This window comes from Chlamydotis macqueenii, chromosome W (genome assembly GCF_036417535.1).
Source record: "Chlamydotis macqueenii isolate bChlMac1 chromosome W, bChlMac1.mat, whole genome shotgun sequence".
Lineage (NCBI taxonomy): Eukaryota > Metazoa > Chordata > Aves > Otidiformes > Otididae > Chlamydotis > Chlamydotis macqueenii.
Genome location: NC_141592.1, coordinates 37480538 through 37505450, shown reverse-complemented (window position 1 = coordinate 37505450; position 24913 = coordinate 37480538). Strand labels below are relative to the sequence as shown.

At 44.6% G+C, this 24913-nt stretch overlaps 1 protein-coding gene across 1 annotated transcript in view; it reads left to right on the top strand.

Annotated features, from left to right (window-relative positions):
- Positions 1–15137: 15137 nt before the first annotated feature.
- LOC147596674 (guanine nucleotide-binding protein G(q) subunit alpha-like) overlaps positions 15138–24913 on the top strand; it is a 205711-nt gene continuing 195935 nt past the window's right edge. The window contains exon 1 of the mRNA XM_086769728.1: positions 15138–15273. Coding sequence (XP_086625854.1) covers positions 15138–15273 — 136 coding nt within the window. The remainder of the gene's footprint in view (positions 15274–24913) is intronic.

The window sequence follows — 24913 nt, the reverse complement described above, 5'->3', positions numbered from 1 at the left end:
TAGCTGAAATACTGCTCTGTATGGGCGGGGAGTAGGACCTATCCTCTTTTAACTGCTGGACCTCCCGAGACAGTTTCTCCACAGCTGAGACGAGGGAAGAAGAGAGAGTGTCTTCATATTGCCAGAGCTGAGTAGCCAATTCATCTATTGTTGGTCCCTCTCCCTCTTTCCAGAGCATAATTGCCAATGAATTGGCATACGATGATGGTACACTCCGTAGAAACTTCCGCCACATGAGCCGTGTGCACCGGACTTCATCTGGATCTTGGGGTGACTCCTCACTGTCTAGGTCACTATAAATGGCTTCCAGCACAGCTAATTCCCTTAGGTACTGGATACCTCTCTCTATAGTGGTCCACTTGCCTGGATGATAGGTAATATCTTCTTTGAAGGGATATCTTTCTTTCATACTTGACAGGAGTCGCCTCCAGAGGCTGAGAGCTTGTGCACCTCTTCCTATCACTTTGTCAATGCCTGCTTCCCTAGAAAGGGATCCCAGCTGTTTAGCTTCCTTACCTTCTAATTCCAGGCTACTGGCCCCATTATCCCAGCATCGAAGCAACCAGGTGAGAAAGTGCTCACCTGGACGGTGGCCAAAATCTTTTCGTATGTCTCGCAACTCATTCAGGGATAAGGATCAGGTGGTTTCAGTCTCATTTATGAGTTCCTCTCTCATGAGTTCCTCTCTCATGAGTTCCTCTTCTTCCTCCTCTGTTCGTGATGGTCCTGGTTTTCCCTCATCCCTTACTAAACGAGCTGACTTTCGCTTCCAATATTTCTTCTTCTGTACAGGGGCGACTGATACTGACACAGGTTGGTTCTCTGATTCAGCTGCAGTGCCAGTAGCTAGAGTTGGAGTAGCCACAGTGCCTGTCATTGGGGCTGGAGTAGCCACAGGGCCGGTAGCTGGGGCTGGAGCAACCACAGGGCCGGTAGCTAGGGCTGGAGCAGCTGCAGTGCCGGTAGCTGGGGCTGGAGTAGCCGCAGGGCCGGTAGCTGGGGCTGTAGTAGCCGCAGGGCCGGTAGCCGGGGCTGGAGTAGCCACAGGGCCGGTAGCTGGGGCTGGAGTAGCCATGGTATCGGTCGGTTGATTTTTTTCTCCCTTCTTCCTGAGGGTGCTGCACAATGTTAAGCAGTGTTTGGTAGATACTAGCCAGTGCCCAGCACAAAGCGGTAAGCTTTGCCTCTTTAGAATAGCTATGGCATTTTTCTTTCAAATATTCGATCACTTCATCTGGATTCTGTAGTTGTTCGGGAGTGAAGTTCCAGACCACTGGAGGTGAGAAGTTCTCTAGGTACCTGCCCGTCTTCTCCCACATACCATGCCACCCCTGCCCCTCCAACCTCAAGGTAGATCTCCGGGTGAATTTTGTAAATAATTGTTTAATCCTAAACAACATCTGAAACCCATTTAGGACACAGAGCAATAGGAGTATGCTGGCTTGCACATCCCAAGAATATTCAAAATTCTCAAGAGCTGATGTGACTAGCTCAAAAGAAAAAGGGAAGGTAAAGGAGTAGGGGAAGGTACCCTCCTCTGACTTCCCCATTGATTGGTTCTCTGGGGAGAAAAAGAAAAATGTGTGATTATTAATAATTCTTACCAAATGGCATCCAAAGTACGGAGTTGCCAGCAATGCCGAAAACAAGGACCAGATTAATTTCCTGACCAGTGATGATACCATATCATAAGCCAGTAGTGCCCAGTAAATCAAAATGAGAATTCTCATCCATTTCCGAGAAGTGATAAACAGCACCAAAGGAAATATGTGATGCAACTTAGGACAGACATAACACAACCATGTGAACACGTAGTACAACAATGTGACCAGGGACTCAAATAAAATAATGAGCACTTGTAACAGCTTTAATACACTCTAGTCAGATCTGTCCTTACCTCAACCCGTCCAGCCCCACGTTGGGCGCCAAAATGACTGTGATGGTTTAGCCCGAATTACCACACAGTTTCTCGCTCACTCTCCCCCTCCCCAGGGGATGGGGGAGAGAATTGGGAAGGAAGGAGAACTCGTGGGTTGAGATGAAGACAATTTACTAAAATAAAAGGGAAAACTACAATAATAACAGAATATAAGGATATTAAAAATACACAAAGTGAACAATATGTGTTTTCTCACCACCCGATGTCCCAATGACCGATAAAGCCCGTCCCGAGCAGCGATCACGGAAAACAAAACCGAGCAGCAAGCAAAGGAGCAAAAGGGAGCCAGCAAGGTAGGGGGAATGATGCCAGCAAAACGAGCAGGAAGGATGGATGCCAGGAAGGCAGATACCCACCCTCGCCTGCCCCCACTTATATACTGAGCATGACGTTTATGGCATGGAATACTCTCTTTGGCCAGTTTGGATCAATTATGCTGTCTGTCTTTCTCCCAGCTTCCTGCATCTGCAAATTAGCGAGACTTGGAAAGCAGGACAGTGTCCTTGGTCTCATTCACAACAACTGGTATCATCAGGGTGTTTATGAACATTCTTCACACACAAAATCCAAAACATACCAGCTACCGAGAGGAAAAATTAACTCCATCCCTGCCAAAACCAGGACATAGACATAAGTCCATCTTTACTGATCCCAAAAGTTCTATCTCTTGTGGTTCAGCACTCAGCACTCACGGCTGCTGTTGTTTTACACAGAGTTGCCGTCCTACCGCTATCTGGCAGGTCAACCAAGCATGTTCTGAAAGGGTTATTTGCAGATGATACAGACAGACAAATGGTGTCCTGTCCCGTGGCATTAGCCATAGTTACCCACACATTTCTTCTTTCTATCACTGATGTCCATGGAGCTGCCACACAGCTTGTTAACAATCCAACGAATGCAAGGCAGCTTGGAGCGCTGGTCGTACCCATCGAGCAGGGATCCACTTGTTTACTGCTTCTGTAGAGACACAAGTGTATCCTTTCCCCCACGTCATAAGAGGAAATGGTCCTTCCCAATTACCTGTTTCCAGATTCTTAACCATCACCGGAGCTTGCCCTCGGCAGTCCTCATGTACAGTAGATGTTCCAAAATGTTTCTGTATTGGGGAAGAATTGTCATTCTAACAATTTAGAAAATTGAGCATATACATTGCTTTCGCTAACTTTTTGTTTGCAGATTTCCCTTCCATTCCTTTTTTTTTTTGTTTTAACAGCATATTTTTAAGTGTACCATGGGCACATTCAATGATTGCCCATCCAGTGGGGTTATGTGGGATACCAGTAACATGCTCGATGCCCCATGAGCAAGGAAGGTTTGGACTGCGCAAGAAGCATACGCTGGCCCATTATCTGTTTTTATACGTGTGGGAACCCCCATGAAAGCAAATGCTGACATCCAATTTTGGCAAACATCTCGAGTACGTTCTCCTGTATGAGCAGAGGCAAACAATAAGCTGGAATGGGTATCAATAGTTACATGTACATACTTGTGTCGGCCAAATGATGGGACATGAGTTATATCAGATTGCCATAATTCTTGAGAGCACAAACTGCGCAAATTAACCCCATATAAAGGTGGCATAATTGTGTTCTGGCAACTGCTACAGGAACACACAATTGCCCGAGCTTGTTCCTGTGTCAGCAGAAATTGTCTTTGAAGGGCTGTAGAGTTTTGGTGATAAAATCCATGGGATAGCTTAGCTTGCATGAGTGTGTTTGGAACGAGGGCCACATTAGTGAGAGCATCTGCTCTTGTGTTACCTTCTGTGACAGGTCCTGGAAGCGAGGTGTGAGCTCTCAGATGTACAATAGAGTAAGGATGATCCTGCACATGTAATATTGACAATAGCTGTTGAAACTGGTCATACAACAAAGGATTATTAATTTCCTTTAACATCGTCCATTCAGCACATTGTATTACATTGACCACATAGGCAGAATCAGAGACAATATTGAGGGATTCATCTTTCCACTTATACAAAGCTTGTACCACCGCTGCAAGTTCTACAATTTGGGTTGAACCTTTTACCAATTGTACGTCATGATGCCACTTACCATTTTTCTTCCACACAATCATGGATTTGTGCGTTTTTCCCGATCCATCTGTAAATATTGTTAAGGTGTTTTTTATGGGAGTGTAACTTAGATGAGTTGCTGGATACAACATTAGTTCTCCTAAAAAATTCAGCATTGGCTGCTTAGGCCAATGAATGGAGATCTGTAGCAAAACTGTTTGTAATGCCGCTTGTGCTTCTGGAGTTAGTCTCCTTTAAGTATTTGGAATAGTGGAGAAAGCCATTCCGTAGAGAGGCCTAATACCGGGCGTACCCAGTTGATAGCTCCCAGCAATTTCTGCAAATCATTTAACGCAAACGCTGTTTGAGGGATTTTTAACTTTTGTGGCCTAATTGTTCTTTCCATAATTTGCCAGCCGAGATACTGCTAGGGACATACCTTTTGAATTTTTTCTGGAGCAATAACCAATTTAAATCCAGATAATGCACTGGTGATATCATTAAGAACTCTGTCCACCAGAGAATCATCGGGTGCTGCAATTAAGATATCATTCATATAATGATAAATGAGGCTATTCTTATGCAAGCGCCTTACTGGTGCTATGACTTGTGTGACGTACTGTTGGCAGATGGTTGGACTATTTTTCATACCTTGCGGAAGTACCATCCAGTGATATCGCTGATTGGATTCTTCCATATTGATTGAAGGCACAGAAAACGCGACTTGTGGAGCATCTTTAGGATGCAAAGGCACAGTGAAAAAACAATCTTTTAAATCAATAATGATAACATACCAATCTCGAGGTATCATTAAAGGAGATAGTAACCCCTGTTGCAAAGGTCCCATATCCTCAATTACCGAATTTACTGCCCTTAAATCCTGTAAGAGTCGCCATTTACCTGATTTTTTTCTGTATTACAAACACAGCTGTATTCCAGGAACTGTCTGTTGGCTGCATGTGTTCAAGCTGTAATTGGTCGTCAACTAACTCATTCAAATGGTGCAGCTTTTCTCTCGCTAAAGGCCACTGATCGACCCAGACGGGAGTATCTGTTAACCATATCAGTTTTTGGGTAAGCTGCCCCTGCCCCACCAGATGGGGGCGGGTGCCTGGCAGCGGCAGCGGCCCCGGGCACACTGGGTGTCCAAATGACCGATACTCTGTCTGTCTTTGGCCCAGCTTCCTGCACCTGCACGTTAACAAGGCTTGGAAAGCTAGACAGTGTCCTTGGTCTCATTAACAACAACCCTTATCATCAGAGTGTTTTTATCAACATTCTTCACATACAAAACCCAAAGCTACTGAGAGGAAAATTAACTCCATCCCTGCTAAAACCAAGACAGTATTCACCCCTTATTTCATACCATTTACTTCATGCTTATACGCACACACACACAGACTGCTTATACCTGTCTAGGAAATTTTTTACTTTCCTCCGGACTGTAATCTGTTAATTTGTCTGTTTGCACTGCCTGTCCCTTTCCACTTAAAGATCTTATAACTCAACCCTGCGCCTTGCACGCAATAATATCAATGTGGATGTATCACTTGTTCTAACGGGGTCGACCTGTGACACCGCACACACCCGAACACTCAGCTATAGCACAAATATAGATCAGCTGGAATAAGCTTACGTCCACACCAACAACACTGAACAGTAACAAAAATATGACACCTTCGACACAAAGAACACACACACAAACATGCCACCTCTATAACGAGGAAGCTCCAAAGACTGAAGGCTCCTTTTCCGGATCTATGGGACCTGGATCAAAGGGATTTTCCCGGCTCGCTGTTAGTCTTTGTTTCCACGGGCGGAGGAGCGGATTGGGTAACGGGTGCTGTTGCATCTTCTTTCTGCATGTGATTCTTTAAGGCTTCAAACATTACACGTCATGCCAGTAGTAACTTTTGAACAGCAGGCTCACTCCGCATTGCACAGTCCCATAGTCTAATACCTATGGTGTCCCAGGTGCCCACCGTATATATATTAGAGGTGTTAGCATCTGATACTTGAGCGGACACCCAAACCAACAAACTCTTCAGGTCAGTGTTATTAATAGCACAGTTCTGTTCCTCTAACACTTTTGTCGGAATCGTTAAAATTGATTTATGTTCCTTTGTCAAATCCCACTGAAGCGGGACATATTCATTCGGTCCGTTATTTCACACCTGCACAGGATAAGCCATCCCTAGCACTGCTCCTTCCTTTAAAGCTTCCCGCTGCATTTGTGCCCATTGCTCCCTTGGGTCAAAGGATGGTGCAGTGGGAATGGAGGAAAACAGTGGAGAGAGGCTTGGCAACGGGGGACTCGGCAAGGGAGATGGCAAGATGCCCTCATCCGGTTTGTCTTCCAAGTCTATTAAGTTGTTTTGCAGGGGCGACTTAGCGGGCTCAGGACTCGGCTCCGCTGTCGTCGCCTGAGCCACAGCAGTTTGCACTCTCTTTTCTGCTTGCCACGATCTCAAAGTTTCAATTATTAACCGCCACGTTGTCGTTATTTCACTGGCGGTTGTGTCCCCTCGGGACGCAGCGTCCCATATCGTGTCCCCTGCTTCTTCCCAAGTTTTAACGTCAAAAACAGTGGAGACGGTAGATGGCGCCCCCCTCCTTTGTAAAAACTTCAATAACAATTTCACTTTATATGCATCGTCTTTGATCCCCCTCTTTGCTAATAATTGCATGAGTAGCTTTACGATTGCCTCTTCCTCTGCCGAAAGGTTGACTCCCATGATTAATTCCCAGCTGCTCACCTGTCCTCCAGGTGATGTCCCGGGATTGAAACCGCAGTCCTGCTGCAAGCTTGATTCGTTCAGCTGGGTTCCCTTCGGACGCTGGGTGCCGCACTGCAAAACCCCTTATCACACCGGGGTCACCATTGAAGGGAATGAGACACGGACTCCATTGTTTGGGGGAAATTGAGACGTTTATTGTTCTTTTTCTTCTCATTATATATTTTTACTTTGTTCACGCACCGAGCATACATGTTTATGATTGGCTGTTGGCCCTGATCGTCCTTACATCTGATTGGTTATTGATGCTCTCATCCAGTTTCTCCTTATCGTTTCCACTTCCTCATTCTTACTCGATTACATTTTTCGTTTCTTGCCTCTGAGTGCAGTTTCTTTTCCTGCACCTGTGTTTTGCCCTTTTCCTGACCTTATTTTACTGCTGTATCAACTAGGTTCATATAGGTCTCTGTTGAATCTCCCCCAATCTGAACCTTTGGGAAGGCAATGCACCTCCAATTCCAATGCAATTCCTGAGAATCAGAGCTGGCAAAAGAGAGGAAGAGGATGAGATGGTGCAGAGCAGCTCCCTTTGTCTCTTCTGTCCCACTTGACTGCACTGTGAGCACCCACTGTGTCCACAGAAGCCATATCACCCACAGAGCCACTGCCCATGGCAGCCATCTCACCCTGTCACAATCCATTTGGATCTCTCAAAGTTACATGACAGATTATTCTGTAAATTAAACTATATTTCATGAGCTCATTAGGTTAAAAAAAAAAAACCAACCATCAAATCAAACAAGTGCTCAATCCCCTTTGTACAGACTAGTCTAACATGTGAATTCTCTAATTAATTACTTCACTAATTCATGAGCTCATTTTCCACAGGAGCCATCTCACACACAGAGCCTGACACCAGGCCTCAAGTCTCTCTCTTGCCCCTGCAGATGCCATGGCACCTTCCCTTCTCATCAGCCTCTCCCCAAGCTCTTGAGTCAGAGGAAAATCAAGCTGTGGACAAGACTAATACTGTTCTGACCTCAAACTACCTCTCTTCAGTAGAGACACCAAAAGAGAAATACCAGGCCATAAGGAGACATTTTACAGAGGATTTTCTCTTGACTACAAGGTGCATTTTCTAAAAGTAGCTAGTATGTTGCAGTAAGCCAATATGTCAATGTGCCCCCTGTTAGGTGTCCAGGACAGATACAGCATGATGGGAGGTGAACAGCACACAAGGTGCCATTCCCCATGCAAAGCCAAGGAGAACTAACCCTCACCGCACTCAAGACTTGAACTGAAAAGCAATTATAATAACATCATAAGGGTCCTTGAGTGAGGGACAGAGGTATAAGTTGCTATTCCTGTTTCAAAGAAGGAAGAGGAAAAGGGCAAGACCGTCGTGCGTACCCTGGGCACCGCTCTCTCTCCCTCCTTCTCCCCCGGCTGGGCTCACCGAGGGTAATCTGAGTGGGCAGGGGAGCCAGGCTGCGGGAGGCGGTGGCATGCCTTCCAACCGGCAGGTGGAGCCGCAGCTGCGCCACAGGGGCGTGGTGCCTCCTCAGGGCCGTCCCTCCGTGGAGGCTGGCTTCCCTTCTCCCTCAGAGAGGGGCGCCCAGGGGCACGGGTGTCGCCCAGAGGGAGGCATATCAATAACACTCGACAATTCTGCCTAAATGCTCTAAAAATGTCTTAGTCTTTACAAGTGACGGAAGTTGTAACAGAGTTTAAACATTCTTCAAGAAATAAAATCTCCCATTAGTTTTACATACACACACATATAGATACATACATACACAAACTTTCCTTCTTTGAAATGTTCTATATAGTCAGAAAGATACATAAGATAAATCTGCAGTGTACTGAATCCAGCTCTATGCACAACATACAAGTGAGGCTATAAATTTGCCTGACAAGCAATCCACTTCTGATGGTTTCTCGAGTGTATTTGCTTTTCCTTTCTGTGTTACATTGTCAATAAATTAACAAATACTTTTTTAACCCTTTCTTAGTGTTCTGGTTTTGTTAGTGAGGGGGGGCCTAAGGTGGTAGCTTCTGTAGGAAACTGCTAGAAGTTGCTCCCCTTTGTTTAGTGGACTCGGCCAGGCCTAAGGCGGACCCGCTGCTGGCCAAGGCCGAGCCAACTGGTAGCAGAATGTCCCGTGATAACGCCTCTGCGATAACGTATTTAAGTAGGGGAAAAAAGAAAAAAAAAGAGAGAAGATGTGAAGCAGCTGAGCGGGGGGCAGAGAGGGGGAGGCGCGAGCCTTGTGGGCCTTGCAGGCCTCACCCTCTGGCCTCCCGCCTGGCAGCCGACTGGGCCCAACTCGGCCCAGCCTGGCTGCAAGAAGTGGAGAGGAGATGAGAAGTGAATAAGATGTAAAAAGGATCCTGAGAGGCGTCTGCCAGCCTGTTGTGAGGAACGGCTGCAGACGCCAAGGTCAGTGAAGAAGGAGGGGGAGGAGTAACGCGGCTCCTGGCCAAGATTCCCCTGCAACTCGTGGTGAAGACCATGGTGGAGTGGGTTGTCCCCCTGCAGCCCATGGAGGTCCATGGAAGGGCAGAGATCCACCTGCAGCCCGTGGAGGACCCCACGCCAGAGCAGGTGGAGGCCTGAAGGAGGCTGTGGCCCATGGAGGGCCTGCTGGGACAGCTGTTCTAGAGGGACTGCACCCCGTGGAAGAGATGACCCACGCCGGAGCAGTTTCACGAAGGACTGCAGCCCTTGGGAGGGACCCCACGCTGGAGCAGAGGAGGAATGCGAGGAGTTCTTCCCCCGACGATGATACAGCGGCGTAAAACAACACGTGATGAACTGACTGTGACCCCCATTCCCTTTTCCCCCCCCGTGCCGCTCGGGAGGGGAGGTAGTATAGATAATGTTAAGCCCGGGAAGAGGGAGGGGTGGGGGGAGGTTATCTTGTTCCCTGTCTCATTCTCCTGCTAATTTTAGAAATAAATGAATAGTTTTCCCCAAGTCGAGTCTGTTTTGCCCATAACGGTAACTTTAAGGATTTCTCCCCGTCCTTATCTCAAACCTTGAGCCGTTTTTCTTATATCATCTCCCCCTATTCTCTCGGAGTGTGGGGGGAGCGAGAGAGAGACTGCGTAGTCTGGTCCCGATCGGGGCTGAACTACAACACTTAGTCATTAGTCTATACCTTAGGACCTTGGCAGATAGCTATTACTTGTAAATAAATATCACTCGGGAACGCATAAACAACACGTACTGGAACAAACTTATTATTTCAGTTGAAAGGCATTGGAAATACTGAATGTTACTCATTTAACAGTAGACAACCAGCAGATACAATTTGTTTTTCTAAAGAAAAAATATTAGGAAGGCATACTGGAAGGATAATTTGCTCTACGCAGACATACTGATGGTCTCTAAATTAACTGTAAGCACTCATGACTGAGATATAATTGTGCATAGCACTGTGCAAAACATCTTCCTAATGCACAATGGCAATCAAAAAGAATTTGTAAGATATTCCATTGCTTAAGACGGGATCATAGACTCATAGAATGGTTTGGATTGGAAGAGACCTTAAAGATCACTTAGTTCCAACCCCCCTGCCATGGGCAGGGACACTTTCCACTAGACCAGGTCACTTAATGCCCCATCCAACCTGGCCTTGAACACTTACAGTGATGGGGCATCCACAACTCTGGGCAATCTGTTCCAGTGCCTCACCACCCTCCTTATACAGAATCTAAATCTACTCTCTTTTAGTTTAAAGTCATTACTCCTTGTCCTATCACTACATGCCCTTGTAAAAAGTTCCTCCCCAGTGTTCTTGTAGGCCCCCTTGAGGTACTGGAAGGCCACTACAAGGTCTCCCCGGAGCCTCCTCTTCTCCAGGCTGAACAGCCCCAACTCTCTCAGCCTGTCCTCATAGGAGAGGTGCTCCAGCCCTCTTATCATCTTCGTGGTCCTCCTCTGGACTCTCTCCAACTGGTCCATGTCTTTCTTATGTTAGGGGCTCCAGAGCTGGATGCAGCACTCCAGGTGGGGTCTCACCAGGGCAGAGTAGAGGGGCAGAATCACCTCCCTCCACCTGCTGGCCACGCTCCTCTTGATGCAGCCCAGGATGTGGTTGGCTTTCTGAGCTGCAAGTACACATTGCTGTGTCATGTTAACCTTCTCGTCCACCAGCACTCCCAAGTCCTTCTCCTCAGGGCTGGTCTCGATCCATTCTCTGCCCAGCCTGTATTTGTGCCTGGGATTGCCATGACCCAGGTGGCAGGACCTTGCACTTGGCCTGGTTGAACTTCATGAGGTTGGCACGGGCCCACCTCTCCAGCCTGTCAAGGTCCCTCTGGATGGCATCCCTCCCTTCCAGCGTGTCGACGGCACCACACAGTTTGGTGTCATCGGCAAACTTGCTGAGGGTGCACTCTATCCCACTGTCCATGTCACCAACAAAGATGTTGAACAGGGCCAGGTCCAATACCGACCCCTGACGAATGCCACTCCTCACTAGTCTCCACTTGGACATCAGTCATTGACCGCTACTTGTTGAGTGCAGCGATCCAGTCAATTCCTTATCCACCAAGTGGTCCATCCATCAAAGCCATGTCTCTCCAGTTTAGAGACAAGGATGTTGTGTGGAACAGTGTCAAATGCCTTGCACAAGTCCAGGTAGATGACATCAGTTGCTCGTCCCTTATCCACCAATGCTGTAACACTGTCATAGAAGGCCACCAAATTAGTCAGGCATGATTTGCCCTTAGTGAAGCCATGTTGGCTATCACCAGTCACCACCTCCTTATATTCCATGTGCCTTAGCACGGTTTCCAGGAGGATCTGCTCCACAACCTTGCCAGGCACAGAGGTGAGATTGATTGACCTGTATTTCCGCAGGTCTTCCTTGTTTCCCTTTTTTAATGGAGATTATGTTATCCTTTTCCAGTCAGTGGGAACCTCACCAGACTGCCATGACTTCTCAAATATGATGGATAGTGTCTTAGCAACTTCATCTGCCAATTCCCTCAGGACCCGCGGATGCATCTCATCGGGTCCCATGGACTTGTGCACCTTCAGGTTCCTTAGATGGTCTTGTATCAGCTCTTCTGCTACAGTGAGCAGTTTTTCATTCTCCCAGTCCCTTCCTTTGCCTTCTGTGACTTGGGCGGCGTGGCTAGAGCACTTGCCAATGAAAACTGACGTCAAAAAGTCGTTGAGTACCTCAGCCTTCTCCATGTCCTGGGTAACTAGGTCTCCTGTTTCCTTACAGAGAGGGCCCACATTCTCCCTAGTCTTCCTTTTATCCCTGATGTACCTATAGAAGTCATTCTTGTTGCCCTTGACGTCCCTGGACAGATTTAATTCTATCAGGGCTTTAGCTTTCCTAACTTGATCCCTGGCTGCTTGGACAATTTCTGATGATCCTGACTAACAATAAAAATCAACAATGCTGTTATATACGGTCTGCTGGTTTACTGTCATGTGAGTACAAAGTTGAGATGCTAATTGCAATCTTTCCAAACATCATAGAAAACGTATCTCAAACAATAAATATCTTTAGGTATATGGAAGAAATTAAAGACTTGGCTTGATTAGTGCAAAGAAACCTACAAAGATGATAGAGTGGTGGTTCCTCAATATTTGTTGGCTTGTGAGCAATAATACTGAAGATGCAGCGTGTTTAATATCATACTTTGCTCCCTCTGACAGTCTGACTTTTAACTTTTAATTTCCTGTGACAGTGAGAAACAGTAAAACATCTTGCAGGAAATGGGTTTGCTATAAGACATGACTACTTGGATAGAGGAAGATTAAATTATTAATGTTACAGGGAAGGCTTATCAGGAAGTATCTGTATAGGATTTGGTAACAGTATGGATATTATCTATGGATAATAATTATCTGTATGGATTATAATTCTATCTGTCATTTACTGACAGTTCTTACTAGGATAAAATATTTATAAAGGCCATTTCATGTTTCCAAACAAAAGCCAACCATTACAGAGATGAGGGCTGAAAAAAATTTCCTCATAGGTTTATTATCACATTATGGGGGTTGTTCTAACTTCCACTAAGTCACAAAGCAAATGGGTAAAACAGTGCGTAATGGCTATCAGCTGCTGCCTGATTCAGGACTACATGGCTCATCCATTAAAAATCTGAAGATATTTATTAGTGATTTTGAATCCAATTATGTCAATGGGAGTGGTGCATACAGATTAAATTTATGGCCCCTGGGGTGTCTTTTCTTACTAAAAATGCAAAATTAAATGACAGTTTCATATTTGAATTACACACAGTGTTCATGCCTTTTACACTGAGCATGTAAAAGAGTTGGTTAAGAAACCTGCGTCAGACTTCTACTAGGTAAGGTTACAATATTGTTTGAGCTATGTAGTTTTTTTAAGAAGCAGCACGTGATTTTCAAAACAGATGACAACAGGTGCTGGAGAGGACAAAACACATGAAACTAGAAGATGGAGAGTGATGCACCCCTCTACCTACTTAAGAGACTACTGTGATTTTCCTGGAAGATTTTGCAACATTCCCAGATAGCTAATTTAATATGGAGGTAGGGCAGGTATGGGAATTTTGAAATATTTTACAAATCCACAAAAACTAGAACTTAATATGCCCATCGAATTGTGTGCTATCACTCTGGAGGCTGCTAAAGGCTATGTTAAAGACAAGCTTTCTAGTACTGGAATTGAAGGCAAGCTGGTCTGGGGTTGTGAAAAAGGATGATAGTTAAAAGCATCGGCTAAATAAAGGCCCACAACAGAATATAAAATGCAATATATTGACACCTTGAAATTATAAAATATTAGATTCTTACAAGCAAGGGAAGTATCCTACTGTTTGTATTTGTTGTAAACATCTTTTATTTCTTCTGTATATGACAGAACTATTCAAATACCATTTTCAGGATTATCAGCATAAAAATTACTGGTGTCTAGTATACTTTTATCTTCCACATTTTAATTTCCAGCTGAAGGTGGAGAAGATACTTTACCCCTCATGTAGACTATTACATTTTTCCTCTTTCCCTATGAACCAAAGACATCTCTTCGGACGAGGGGTAATGGTTATAAAATAGAGGGAGGTAGATTTAGATTAGACATAAGGAAGAAATGCTTTACACTGAGGGTGGTGGAACACTGGAACAGGTTGCCCAGAGAGGTGGTAGATGCCCCATCCCTGGAAACCTTCAAGGCCAGGTTGGACGGGGCTCTGAGCAACCTGATCTGGTTGGAGATGTCCCTGCTCCTTGCAGGGGGGTTGGACTAGATGACCTTTGAAGGTCCCTTCCAACCCTAACCATTCTATGATTCTTCTAGGAAGAGAATGCAAGGGTATAATAAAAATTTGCATTATCGACTAAAACCAAAGGTAGCAAAAGTAAATTAAAAGTGCAGAATATAAAAAAAAAATTAAATATCTGCCCTATAGGACAAATAAGAGAAGGCTGTGTTCCTTGCGCCCGTTTGTTGTGAGAGACCGTCCGCTCCCCTCCCCAACGGCTGCGGGACTGGCAGGGGTGGCCTTCGAGCGCCGGGCTTGGTCAGGGGCAGTATCCCGGGATTTCCTGGCTCCACTAGCCGCTCATTCCCGGCGCGCAGCGGCGCAGGAGAAGAGTGGGAAAGGCGGCGGGAGAGACAGTCCGCCATATTTCTTCCTCACCACGCCCGCGGAGCCAAGCCATTGAAAAGCCCGGCGAACTGGGCTCACAGTGTGCATGCCTTCTTTTCCTCTCTGGTGGCGCCTTTTCTACCCGCCCACTCTCTCTTTCTTAGTGTCAGGGCAGGAACGAGCCGCGATAGCTCTTCGGAAGCAGCTATCTTCGCAAGAGGGGCGAGTGACCGTGTCTGGAAGAAAGGTCCACCGTAAGGAAGTTCTCTCGACAGGCACACGCTGAGATTGCCGGGCGGCGGCGGGCTTGCCTACTTTCGGAGAAGCTGAACTCTCGCTCTAGTACAGAGGGAGCGACAGGGAAGTGTGTGTGAGGGAGGGAGGGATTAACGGCCGTTAGGATTTCCGGGGGGGGGGGTGGTTTGCGAGGGACACTCGGGGACCGCGTTGGTTGCAGGAGGCGGTGGCAGAGGTGGCGGTGAGGGAAGGAGGGAGCGGGGTGTCTGTGCCGAGCAGCTTGGCTCGCCTAGATAGCACTACTGCCGCCGCGGCTGCTATGGTGGATGTTTTCATGTTGCTTGGTGCATAATTTAGAGGAGAGGAGGAGTTGGAAGCGGCGATTATTAGAGGCAGGGAACGGGGGATCTGTGCTGCCAGCCCCCCCGCCCCTTTCTCCTTGCCCGTGTGTGGTATCGAGGCAGCTCCCTGCGCTTACCCTGCAGCGCGCGAGTGGGGGCTCCCGGGCAGAAAGCGTCTGTGTCCCCCGGGGCTGGTGCTCTGGTGGGGGGTGCGTGTGTGTGCGCGCGCGTTTTTAGGGTGGGGGTTGTGTTTGAACCAGTTAGGAAGAATGACTTTGGAGTCCATCATGGCGTGCTGCCTGAGCGAGGAAGCCAAGGAAGCTCGGCGGATCAACGACGAGATCGAGCGGCAGCTGCGCCGGGACAAGCGGGACGCCCGTCGGGAACTGAAGCTGCTGCTGCTGGGTGAGTGCGGGCCGTCGTCGGCACACACGCTTTAAGTACTGCTAGGGGTGCAGCCCAGACATCGCCGCCTCGGGCTCCCTCCGGCTGGCCCCACCGATGCGTTACATGGCGCAGTCGGTTCGGTTTCCCCTGGGCGCTCGCCACCTTCGCTGCCGTGAACCCACTCGCCGTTCCTCCGTCGCCGCGTTGTGTACGTGCGCCCGTGTACAGGCTTCACCGAGGCGCTTGGAGCTGGGTAAATAACTGTGGTTCCTATGGGTGCGTTTGATTTGGTAGGGACCTCGGTCTTCCAAAATGGAGAGAGAAGGATGGCTGGTGAGGGAGAAATATCGGCGATGATTGGTGTAGGAAAGTGATGGTAAAGAAGCAGATTAATGAAAGAACTCGCAGGAGGAGTTGCTTTGCTGATTGATGGTCACAGGCTTTAATATCTGCATTGTTCTGTGAGCCTTGGAAAGGTTGTTGGGTCACGGGTTGTGTTTTTTTTAATTGTGATTTTTATTTAATGAAGCAAACTGGGATAAGGGACTTATGCCCAGATTGTAGACTGATTTTTTTTTTTTAATGCAAAAGGAGAAAGAAACCATAAAGACCCAGATGCACCCATGAAGCTGAAGAGTAACCTTAAGTATGCTTAAGGAGGAGGATAACAGGATCTTTAATGCCTTTGGAATCCAACTGCTGTTCAGGAAATAAAATCTATTGTATAATTTTATTGAATAAAAACAGAGATTGTTATTTTGGAGCCATGAGTGTGTAAAGGCAATGTTTGTTTAATAGGAATTTGGCTTGTGTTAAAATAAGCCTTTTGAATTAAAATACATTTGTCTATATCTGATGTGCTCTACTATATTGTGTAGTTCTTGTGGTAATACAGCTTCTGCCTTAGACTAGCAGGCCTTGAAATATGTCTCCACCAGTGTTTGGTGTATGAATGAATGGGAATCTTCCAAATAGATGTGGGGTACTTATGCCAGAGGGTTTTGTCTTGGGTCACGTACATGAAAGCAATGATTTTTATTGGGGGAATAAACTACCTTTTCAATAAGGTAAGGAAAGTTGAAAGGAAGTCAGAATTTATTTTAATGCTTGCTTATGAATGTTATTTCCTACTTTAAATAATACAGTTGGTCTTCTGTATATGGAGAAAGGTATTGCAATCCTTAACTGATGTGGAAAAAGGAGGGGTGGAAACAGATACAATGCTACCAGTATTAAAGTTCTGTCTCATTTTGGCCTAATTTTTGGTTGATGGAAGTGTGTGCTGTGGCTATTTCAAGATCCAAAACCAAGACAAAGTAGAGGACAGATAGCTTGCATTTGTTTAATTTTATGGATGTTTAAGTATAATTACTTAACTATATACATTTGCTACAGGAGAGGCAGTTGACATTTGACTTGTTACTCAGGTCCAAATTGTTTCTGCATTTCCTGGTTTTCTTGCAGTAATGCTAGAGGTTTCTCAAAAGTTTTTAAAAATGCATAAAACTTATTGAATGATACCAACATATACCATCCAGAGAAGGAATTCAGAGATCTGATTCTATGATCAGTAGTGCAGAACTTGTATTGTTTTGTAATATCCACCCACCGGTAACATTAAGTGTATGGATAGGTAATGGTAGATTAGGGCCTAATTGTGGTATTACTTTAGACCAAATGAAATAAGGTGATTTCAGAGCAAATAGAGAAGAAACCATCACTTAGAAAGCTTTGGAGAAAACTCACTGACTGCCTATATGAACATTTTCTGCATATATCAGTATAAACCATGCTTCTGAAGATGTAAGCATGATTTATGAGAAACCAAGAGAGGTAAACGTACTGCTTCATACTTAATAGCATATCTGTATTTGAGTAGAAACTAGTATAGAAATTGTTGTTGTGTACACATTTTTCGTATTGTACTTTGTTAGCCTCAGTCATATATTTGATTAAAAGTGTTTGTACATGTGCAGCTGTTCAACAGTTAATGATTTCATTATGTAAAATGCAGTATAGCAGTGAACCACTGTTGAAGTCACAGGGTTGGATAGAGATTCAAGTTTCAATTTATTAAAAGAAAAAAAGCCCCCACACCAAAACTTCCTAAAAATTTGTTTTAATTAGCGAGTTTCTCTTAGATATCTAACAGTACTTTTTTCAATCATTCTCACTTCTTCCCCATCATAGTCATTTGTTCAGTTCATAAGTTTGTGTTATTTGTTTGGATCATTCATATGGTTGAGATGGACAAAACCATTTTTAAAGAAGGAAAATAATAATTAAAATGGTGAGACTGGGAACATAAATGCCTGAAATTGCTTAAAGTCATCCAATTTTTAATTGACTTGACCTTTACTGTCCTGTTACATATCTTTGTCCCTCAAAACCTGAAGTAGCAGTATTGTTTAATGTTATTTTATATAAATGTTAGGGAAGTTGGTGGGGTTTTTTTTTTTTGTTTTTTTTTTTGTTTTGTTTTGTTTTTTTTTTAAACTGTAAACTTCTTACTCCCACTTTGAAAAGTGTTGTTGGACTTAGAAGCTTAAGTGGGTTAAAGGCTTTTGAGCATGGGACAAAGGTATATCCTTTTGATCATAAGGAGAGAACACAGCTTAAGCTGAGCTGTCTTAATTGACCATGCGTGCTCTTTGAACTTGTTGCAAGTGCAAAGTAAAAGGTATTAACTCAAAAGGTTTTAAGGAACAAATGAACATATCTATGCCACATTTTTTTCCCCTTGTTTAAAAATTAGACATACATAAAAATGCACATATGTAGCAAATATGAAGAAAAAATTCTGGGTCAGAAAGGAGGATTTTTTTTTTTTTTTTCACTCCTCCTTAACTTGTAGAAATTATAGTGCTTTCTTGCAAAGTGAAATATTTCCCTCCTAACTGTATAGGTTACTGTTACTGTGGCACACACTATGCTGTGTACACAATTCCTGTGTATTAATGATATCTCTTTACTTTTCATGGGATCAAGAGTTTGCAATGTTGAAAGTGGAAAATGTTTTTTGCATGGTAAGATTATTTTAAATTATTAGTTAAAAAATAAACCCTCTCCATTATTAAACATTAAAATACCACTTGAACATCATTGTCCTGTTCTAATCTATTCTAAAAATTAAGCAACGGATCTTTTATTATTGCAATTCTGAAAAGTGAGAACTCTTGCTGACGCGGAAGTCACGGACACTGCTGACGACCAATATGATCAAGCAAATGCCAATTTATTGTTGATACATCCCGGTTAATATAGCCCTTCTAATTCCGTATCATGCGCAAGCTCTCTACTAATTGGTTAACTATATCATGCACATGCTCCTAGCTAAAATATGATTCGTTAAGTCTCTGTGTTCACGCGCACAGTTCTCTCCACCTGCACCCTGCTTCATGTTCAGCCCCCAGTCATGTATGCCAGCTGTTTTCCTTCTTCTCAAGGTTGCTTCATTTATTTTCTCACAGGTGTCTTCATTACTTTCTCACAGGCAGCTTCAGTACTTTCTCACAGTGGCTTCAGTGATATCCTTGAGGCCTGCTGCTCACAAACATAACAATTCCATTCAGTCTGGATTGTTCACTAAGTGCCCCTGGTACTCCAGGTATCCAACAAATCCCCCTTTTTGTTTTGAACAATCCAGACCCACTTTCATCATACATTCCATAGCTTTCACAAAGCATTTTAAAATACACCCCAAAATCATCAGTGTCAACAGCAAACCCATCAATAATACCAACCCATAAACTATCAAATCTTTTAGCCAGCCTGTGACCCCCAAGGATTTCAACCAGTCTGTTAACCTGCTTTCCACTTGTATTGCATGCATGTTGCATCATAACTCTGCCAACTGATAGTGTATTGATTTAGAGTGATCAGAAACATTCATGCAACACATACCTTCAAAATCTTCACATCCATGTCCGTGCGCTAATAACAAAAAATCAATGGCTGCTAGATTCTGCAAAAATATCATGACGCATACTATCCATGTCTTCTAATAATCCTGATAACATGCTAGAGGTTAAATTCATTTGCTTTTGTGCCCAACAAGCTAATTTATTTAAGTTAGCTAAAGTTTTTGCAGTTGCTGCCCAAGGAACAAATAAAGATAATGCTATCCGCTCAGCTGTACCCAACAGGGTTAAATTGCCGTCACAATGGGGAGTCAATACTTTTAGCGATCTTCTTGCTCGCTTATGATTCCATAATGTTCTCATAGATGGAGCAAACATTATCAATTTTCCAAAATAACATGGTCCTCCTATGGCCCTTCTTGGTACTCCTGACCTTATTTTACTACGGTATCAACTAGGTTCATGTAGGCCTCTACTGAATCTCCCTTTTTTTTTTTTTTTTTTTTTTTATGAGCCAGATTGTCTGTATTGAGTTGTCAAACATTTTTTGCAAGCATGGTATGTTAATGATTATGCCTAGTATGATGCCTAGTATCACAATTCGATTTTAACCAAGGACAGCAACCACCCAGTTATGCCACACACAAGCTTAGCCAATAAAGTTACTGATCACACCTTATACATATTCATGACTGCTAAGCAAACCTAAGTTTCACTACCTTCTAGTAATTTTCTACTACGGCATTCTTCTCCTATTACAAACATAACAACTCCAGTAACTTTCTTATCTACAAGAGCAATGACTAGTTTTCTGCAGGCCTCTGTTGAAACAAGCCATAAATTCTGCTAACAGTGTTTTGTATCTTAAAGCTTCCCTTCTCATTCCATGGCTTTCTTCCTGAGAGCATGATTGCATTCCTCCCCCAAGGTCGGTGTGCTTTCACTGATACCATACTGACTCAGCGAAATACCACATCTCTCTCTTCTTTGTTTATGAGAAGAGGCTTGTTTCAACGCTTTATCTATTAAAGTCTGCACACATTTTAAGACACAGAATATAGATCAAAATACATATATAAAAGGAATGAATAAGCATCCTACAGCTATTAGTAACAAGCTTATATCAAGTCACCAAAAGGTTTCTGAATATATCAAAACCATCACTTTGTTGCAGTTTTTGTACTCCTTTTTGCAAGTTTTGAATACTTTTGTGAATAGATTCCGAATGATCAGACAGATTCATGCAGCAAAGCCCATCAAAATCCTGACAATCATGATTTTGTGCTAATAATTAAAAAAATCTACTACTGATCTATTCTGTTACTAACCCAACTACGCCAAAGACACTGCTGAGCAAGAGGATGATTATCAGCCGGGTCAGAGCAGAGAAAGGAGGCAGGCGCAGCACCTTCAGGGCGTCCCCTGTTGTAAATAAAGTGTGCTCTGGGTCCGTCCTCTCCCCTTCGCTCCGAGCCACCTCTGTTTATACCCTCAGCAGATTCAGTGAAAGAGTACTGACTAGGTGTTGCTGCATGCGTGGCCAGCGCATGCAACAAGGCCTGTCAAATATGTGCTCTGCAGGCTAACAGCGGTTCTGTTTTGTAAAGTAGCGTAGTATATAGAATCTACATCAATTAACAGGGTTGATAGTGCCGATGCAGTTGTATTTATTTGCTTAGCAAGCCAACAGTCCAATTTATTTAGCGTAGTTAATGCCTAGGCACTTGCCACACCAGGTGTAAAGACTGAAGCAGCAATAATTTTACTTAGTTTCCAAAACTCTGTATTATCTTGGCAACCAGATTCAATGCTATGTATGCTTCGTTTAGGTCTTTTATGCTGTCTGCATTTTGATATGTGCTCGCATGATTACGTCATGCTGTGTCGTTGCAATGTATAGATCTTAAAGCATTTACAATCATTACCCCTCTAGAAACATTAGCTCCTGAGTAGTTAAAAAAAAATAGACAGAAGTCCATCTTTACTGATCCCAAAAAGTTCCATCTTTTGTAGTTTTAGCACTCAGCACTCGTGGTTGCTGCTGTTTTACACAGAGTTGCCGTCCTACCGGTATCTGGCAGGTCAACCAAACATGTTCTGAAATACCCGCAGATGATACAGACAGGGATCCACTTGTTTACTGCTCCTGTAAAGACATAAACGTATCCCTTCCCCCATGTTATAAGAGGGAATGGTCCTTCCACTTATACAAAGCTCGACTCAGACAGGAGTATCTGTTAACCATGTCAGGGGCGGGGGCGCCTGGCTGCGGCCATGGCCCCGGGCATATAGGAGGAAAGAAAACTATAAAACCCAAGGTTTAAGACAAGAATAGGGAGGGATCCTTAAAGCCACCGCTACAGACAAAACAGACCATCACTAATACCAAAGTAGGATAATGAAAAAGGGAACAAGACAACCTCCCCCCACCCCTCCCTCTTCCCGGGCTTAACACCATCTCCACCTCCCTCCCCTGCCCCCTGAGCGGGACAGGGATGGGGGGCGGGGGGGCAGGAAGAGGGAATGGGGGTTACAGACAGTTAATCACGTGCCGCTTTATTGATATCAACGGTTTAACTGCTGCACCTACAGCAGCAGCCATGACCGGAGCCTTTTCTTGTTCTAACATTCGCTCGGCAGCTTCCAGCAGTTGCCCTGTACTAGATCCTTTTGGCAACACACTAAGGGCTCTCTTAGTTTTTTCATTAGCATTATTAAAGGCAAGCATATCTAAGAACTTTGCTTTCATGTCATCATCCAGATCAGGGTGAGCCATAATTGCAGTGTGCAACCGATCAATAAATTTCCCATATGGTTCTGTGGGACCTTGCCTTACTGCCGTAAAGGCAGGTCCGGACTTTTCATCGTGCACCCTAGCAAGCGCTCTGTAAGCCAAATCTTGGCCCAGTTGTAACACTTCGGTAGCAAATTGCGCTTGCCAATCAGATCGTGTGTAGGGTCTCTCTCCCATCAGCATTTGAGTTTGCACCCCGAATAATGGATCACCCTGTTGTCGAGGCGTTGCAGCTGCCCTATCACAAGCAGTCTGCCAGTGCTGAAAGAACTGCAGCTGCTGTGACGGTAGCAAAAGCATCTGGACAATCATTCTAATATCATAAGGAGTTAACAACTGTGACAAAAAAATATGCTGCAACACAGACTGAGTATATGATGATTTCAGCCCATACTGAGTAACTGCATTTTTAGCTTCCTTCAATATTTTCCAGTCTAATGCTTGCCACACACTTCTCCCAGTATTATCAGTCACAACTGGAAATGCCATGGGAAAAGGCTGTCCTTCTATCACGGCATCTCGAATCACCCCTTTCCACCGCGCTGTCAGATTCGGATCCCCAGCCCCTCCCGCCGGCATTCCTTGCAAAGGTGCAAAAAGACTGATCTCACCCGATGCTCTGTTCGGAACGAATAGGTTGGACGCTGGCAGGTCTCGATGTGGCAGAGGCGAAGGAGTTGACAAGTTTCCCAGCAACGCTTCTAGGCGAACCTCTAGGGCTTCCAGCCTTTTTAGCATCTCTTGCAGCTGTGCGTCCTTCAAGCCGGATGAATGTTCATCCCCCTCTTCCTCACGCCGTGGTGGCAGGGAAGAAGGTGGTAACAGGGGATAAACCGGAGCTGCTGGCGCCGGCGAAAAGGCTCGTGACTCTGAGCCTGCACTGGCGCAGCGTGGCGGGGTGCCTGGCGGTGGTACATCTGATGGTGGTGAAAAGCCTTTGGCAGTTTTTTCCCTCTGGTGCCCGCATATCTATAGTTATAGGGGCTGTGGCTGCATTTCCTGGAGTCCTTGCTGGGGCTCGAACCCCCCCACCCTCAGCACGAGCCGGGGCGGCGGCAGGGCTCGTTAAACCCAAGAACAGCATGCTGGTAGCGGAGGTGGACCCATCGGCTGGAGTTAAAGCCGCGAAAGCAGACGCGACGACTGAACGTTCAGCTTTCATGCTTATCAGTGTTTCATTAATTAGCCTTCACATGGTGGAGAGTTTGTTCGCCTCCTTTGATCCTTTACTTATTTCATCCCACAGCTTTTTTCCTATCTTTTCCCATGTCGGGAGTTCAAAAGCATCATCAACTGTGGAGATTAATTCCCTTTTCTTTGCCCACTGCAGCAAAGCTTCTAGGACGGCCGAGTCATAACTCAGTCCTCTCATAGAGAGCATATGTTGGAGGAGCTTAACCACTGCTGACTCCTCTTTGGTCAGTGTGGACCCCATCTCCTCCCCGGCCGCTCGCCTGGCCAAGACGAGATTCCCTCCATACCTTTTGTACCTTTTTGCGCTATAGCGACTTCCCGAGTGCCGGGGCAGCACTCGACTTCGACCGGCTTCCGCCCCCTCATTTCTTCTTTCCTTCTTCGGTTCCATCGGGATGTCCAACACCGATCTGAGGGTCCCTGTTCGGGCGCCACCTGCTGACGCGGAAGTCACGGACACTGCTGACGACCAATATGATCAAGCAAATGCCAATTTATTGTTGATACATCCCGGTTAATATAGCCCTTCTAATTCCGTATCATGCGCAAGCTCTCTACTAATTGGCTAACTATATCATGCATGTGCTCCTAGCTAAAATAAGATTCGTTAAGTCTCTTTGTTCACGCACACAGTTCTCTCCACCTGCACCCTGCTTCATGTTCAGCCCCCAGTCACATATGCCAGCTGTTTTCCTTCTTCTCAAGGTTGCTTCATTTACTTTCTCACAGGAAGCTTCATTATTTTCTCACAGGCGGCTTCAGTACTTTCTCACAGTGGCTTCAGTGATGTCCTTGAGGCCTGCTGCTCACAAACATAACAATTCCATTCGGTCTGGATTGTTCACTAAGTGCCCCTGGCTCTCCAGGTATCCAACAAACTCTAACATATGCACTGAAGTATATTACAAAGACATAGTAATAGTTCAGCTAGCACAACTTGGCTGTAATGTTTAAGGTACTTTGGAAAAAATTCAGTCTTCCACTGAATTTGGTTTTCATCTCCTGTGTTTTTCAAATTCTTCTGGATTTCATTACTACAGAACATTTTGTAAAATGCTATGATTGTTCTCCAGAGCATAAAGTTTGTTAATATCCATCTGTTGTTTGCTGTTATAAAAACATTTATTGTTATAGTATAAAAAAAGATGTTGTTAGTGTTTTATATTAGTATGTGTCAAACAATGTACTCTGTTCTGCATGCTTGTGTTTTGAGCATGTATGTACATATTTATTGTTAAGTAGTAAGAGCCATGTGGTGTAGCTTTCAATGTGTATATAATTTTGACTGTCATCAGTGGAAGTTTTGCCTGATCTCAGGAAGCAGTGTTTGGGCCTAAATGTTAGACTGTAGCCATAAACCTTCACTACTGGACATACTATGCCTGTACACTATATATGCTTATGTTATGCATTATTTTCTTATCAGGAAATGTCTTGAGTGTCTAAGAAAATAATTAGCAATATCTTGCTAGCTATGTCTATATATCTATAAGTTTTGGCAAAATTAAGTATGGGAGGGCTTGACGGTGTGTTTACTATTTTGTATCATGCTTGCAGGTATTGCAACATGTGCAAAACATGGCTTTTAAGACAAAGGTGTTCTTTTTGTTTAAAATAGCAGATGAGTCAGCGAAGCAAGGTGTCAAATATGAGTATCCTTTCATTCTCTATATGTTACCAAAGGAAACAGGTGGGTGGTAAACCATATGAATTTAGCATGAATTGCAACTAGTCTTAACTGTAAGACTTTCTTCTTTTTTTTTTTTTTTTACTTCTTCAAACCTACAGGATATATATGTTTTTAGTGTGG